The sequence below is a fragment of the Rhinatrema bivittatum genome, chromosome 1 (assembly GCF_901001135.1).
Source record: "Rhinatrema bivittatum chromosome 1, aRhiBiv1.1, whole genome shotgun sequence".
NCBI classification, from domain to species: domain Eukaryota; kingdom Metazoa; phylum Chordata; class Amphibia; order Gymnophiona; family Rhinatrematidae; genus Rhinatrema; species Rhinatrema bivittatum.
The window spans coordinates 709,246,625-709,250,341 of NC_042615.1; the positions used below are offsets into that span (position 1 = coordinate 709,246,625).

General features: G+C 40.4%; 1 protein-coding gene across 1 annotated transcript; it reads left to right on the top strand.

Annotated features, from left to right (window-relative positions):
- Window positions 1-2,207: 2,207 nt before the first annotated feature.
- HTR1A (5-hydroxytryptamine receptor 1A) lies at window positions 2,208-3,446 on the top strand. Its single transcript, XM_029586319.1, has one exon. It carries the CDS (start codon window positions 2,208-2,210, stop codon window positions 3,444-3,446), a length of 1,239 nt encoding a protein of 412 aa, XP_029442179.1.
- The last annotated feature ends 271 nt before the right edge of the window (window positions 3,447-3,717 follow it).

Below are 3,717 nucleotides of genomic sequence, written 5' to 3' on the forward strand. Positions count from 1 at the left end.
TAATTTCCTGTAGTGCAACTTTAAGGAATATAAAGCTATTTCAGTATAATGTTTGCAAGAACAGAACTTTAAAAAACTGAAATGAGATTTCATACCATCGGTTTGAAGTTCCAAATACTGTATCTCTTTGTAGAGTGATATCTTTACTTCAGGGCTTTAGCAAAGAAGCTTCATTGAAGGCAGAGCTTCATTATGCCAGGACTTGGAAATTGATTCGGAACAGGTCCCAGAACGGAACTGTATAATAATCCATCTGATAACACTTACAAACTGACTAATGCACAGTATAGCATCTTTAATTATTTTCAATTGTTTTACTGATTTTTCTACCCTATTCTCAATCTTTCGGTGGTTTTTTTGGTTTTTTTTTAATATTCTTCGTCTTAATTACATGGCAGAGATAATTGCAGTATCTCGTTATATATGGAGTGGTACATTGCTTATGTTTTCAAAAAGTGCTGCAAGCAAGTATCCAAATTAATGTGTTAATCTTACAAAAACTGTGCTTTTGGTTTGTTTACAAACACAAATATATGACTTGGGTAAGGAATCAGTTGCTAACCTGATTCATCGCTGAACTGACTCATCTATTCTTTGTGGTCTAGTTGACAGCTACAAAATTATTGAAGGTAATTCTAATCTAATAAAAAGATGATAATTGAACTCTAATGCCAAGTCCTTTGATTATAAACGATACAGTTTCTTCAGTTTACAAAATAAATGCCCCTCGACTCTGCTTCAATGTAATCCACATTCATACACTTTCGTAAGCATTATTAGAGCCGAGTTGCCAAAGCAAAAGTGAAAATAACTTACGAAAGGAACCACTCAAATTTACTTGATATACTTTACTATGAAAAAGAGACCATTGGACATGGGGAAACATGTCCAGAGATCGCTGTGAGGTTTCTTTTTACTGTGATCTTATCATCTGATACCATATAGTGCAGATGTCTTTTACACAGGAAAGTTGGGTAGCTTGGCCCTGCAGATGGCGCCAAATGCCCTTGCAGCTAGAGCTGTCTCTGGTGCTGAAACGAGGACCAAGCAGCAAAGCGATCCATTGATGCAACATTGAAATTAAGTACTGGGAAAATACTATATTGTACGGGGAACGAAAGACTTGCTCATCTCGCCCCTAATCCACCAACTTTTCCCTCTGTCTCCTTCCCTTCCCTTATCTCTATGCAAGACGCATTAATCTCATTTTTTGACTGAAAGTGTAAAAATAGATAAGCAGAGAAAATATATCTTACCCTGTGCTGCTCCTGGGTTTTGTTTTGAAAAAAATATTCCCCAGGTCTTAAACCCTTCTTTTCTGTCCAAGGATTACTTTGTGTGCTAACTAATGCTATATGGCATGCAACTCAAAGTTTAAGGGAACAGGACAACAAGACAGATACATTAAGAGAGAAAGCATGGGAAAAAGGAACTAAGAAAGGCAACAGCTAATGCATATTTAATCTTAAACATTCAGGTTGTATTTCCAAAAATATACTAAAAGCATACAGTAGTCCACTGTTTAATTCAGAAACCTGAGGACGTGGGGGGCATAATCTTTTTAGTGAGCTGTAAAAGAAAGCTTAATTGCAGATCTTTATACAGAACGATAATTCATCTGACAAACCGGGTTGCAAGAAAGCAAACCAGATTGCCAATCTTCAGAGCTCCGCCCGCTCTATTGATGAAACGGACTAAAATACAATGGCAATACAGCAAGAGGGATGTGTGAGACAAGGGGAGAAACAGACAGGGGTTCATGCGTTTCAGCTGCTACGATGTGGTATTGCTTTTAGTGACAGGAGAGTGAATGAATGAGTGCCTTCTGTCTGATATGGACTGTGCTACCAGCTGCGTGCAGAAACCTCGGCAAGAGTTGTACAGCAGGAACAGCAGAAGCAGCACTCTTTGCAGAGGCAGTACCTATATCAGTCCATCCTGCTGGCCCGGTTGATTTCAGCTATCTTTCCGACGCTGACGTACTCTGCTGCTGCTATATACTGTAGCAATTCAACTCGTCACCAGTTTCCAATGATTGTCCGAAGTAGCAAACTGCAGCCTGGCGTGCATTGCATAGGGGCTAGCATCATGACCATAAGGAAAAGAAGTAGGCACGAGATCGCCACTCAAAAATAAGTAAAAAAAAAAAAAAAGTGCAAGACGGCTTTCCCTTTCCCTTCTTTATGTGTTCTTTTCATCATTTTGGGATGGATGTGTTCAACAACACTACCTCTTCAGACTACTCTTCGGAGAAGGGGGATCAGAACGGGTTGTTCGAGACGACTCTGAGCTATCAAATGGCCGCGTCTCTGTTTCTGGGAATTCTGATTTTGTGTTCTATCATTGGTAATGCCTGTGTAATCGCAGCCATAGCATTGGAAAGGTCTCTTCAAAATGTAGCCAACTATCTCATAGGCTCACTGGCTGTCACAGACTTGATGGTTTCCGTGCTGGTACTGCCCATGGCTGCTCTCTATCAAGTGTTGAACAAGTGGACTCTTGGACAGGTAACCTGTGATATTTTTAATTCTTTAGACGTGTTGTGTTGTACCTCATCTATCCTTCATTTGTGCGCCATTGCATTGGATAGATACTGGGCTATCACAGATCCAATAGACTATGTGAACAAGCGGACTCCTAGACGAGCTGCTATTCTCATTAGCCTAACGTGGATGATAGGTTTTTTGATATCTATACCGCCAATGCTGGGCTGGAGAACTCCCGAAGACAGGGCTGATCCAGATGCTTGCAAAATAAGCAAAGATCACGGTTATACTATCTACTCGACCTTTGGCGCTTTCTATATCCCTTTGATACTGATGTTGGTACTGTACGGTAGGATATTTAAAGCAGCCAGATTCAGGATCCGTAAAACTGTAAAGAAAGCGGAAAAAAAGAAAGTAGCAGACACTTGTCTGACAGTCTCCCCTGCCACCAGGCAAAAGAAAAGCAATGGGGAGCCCGGAAAGAACTGGAAACGGAGTGTAGAGCCTAAACCCAGCACTTGTGTTAATGGGGCAATAAGACACGAGGAGGATGGCGCTGCTTTGGAAATTATTGAGGTTCATCACTATCATAACTCTAAAAACCATCTGCCTCTACCAAACAACTTAAGCAGCACTCCAAGTGGCCCCTGCTGTGAGAAAAAGAACGAGAAAAATACAGAAACAAAACGAAAGGTCGCTTTGGCCAGGGAAAGGAAAACTGTGAAAACCTTGGGTATTATTATGGGCACTTTCATCTTCTGCTGGCTGCCATTCTTCATCGTAGCTCTTGTATTGCCATTTTGTGAAGATAACTGTTATATGCCAGACTGGCTTGCTGCTGTCATAAACTGGCTTGGCTATTCTAACTCCTTACTCAATCCTATCATTTATGCATATTTCAATAAAGATTTCCAAAATGCTTTTAAGAAAATCATCAAGTGCAAATTCTGTAGGCAGTGAAGACCCTCCTGTCTTTAAGGCTTGCATTCCTGTTATGAATACAGTCCATACCTCCATGCCTGTGCCCCCTCAGTACCACTAGTAACCATTAACTGCTTTCTTATCTCCAGATCTTTGTATAGACTTGCAATGACTATTTTTGTGGGGGAGGGGATTGTTTATGATTATACGTGTCAAAATATTGCAGCCTAATATAATGTATCTACCATTAAATGACATTAACATAAGCGAGATGCTGTTTCCTTTCTCAAAGCGTTAGCCTATCAACGTA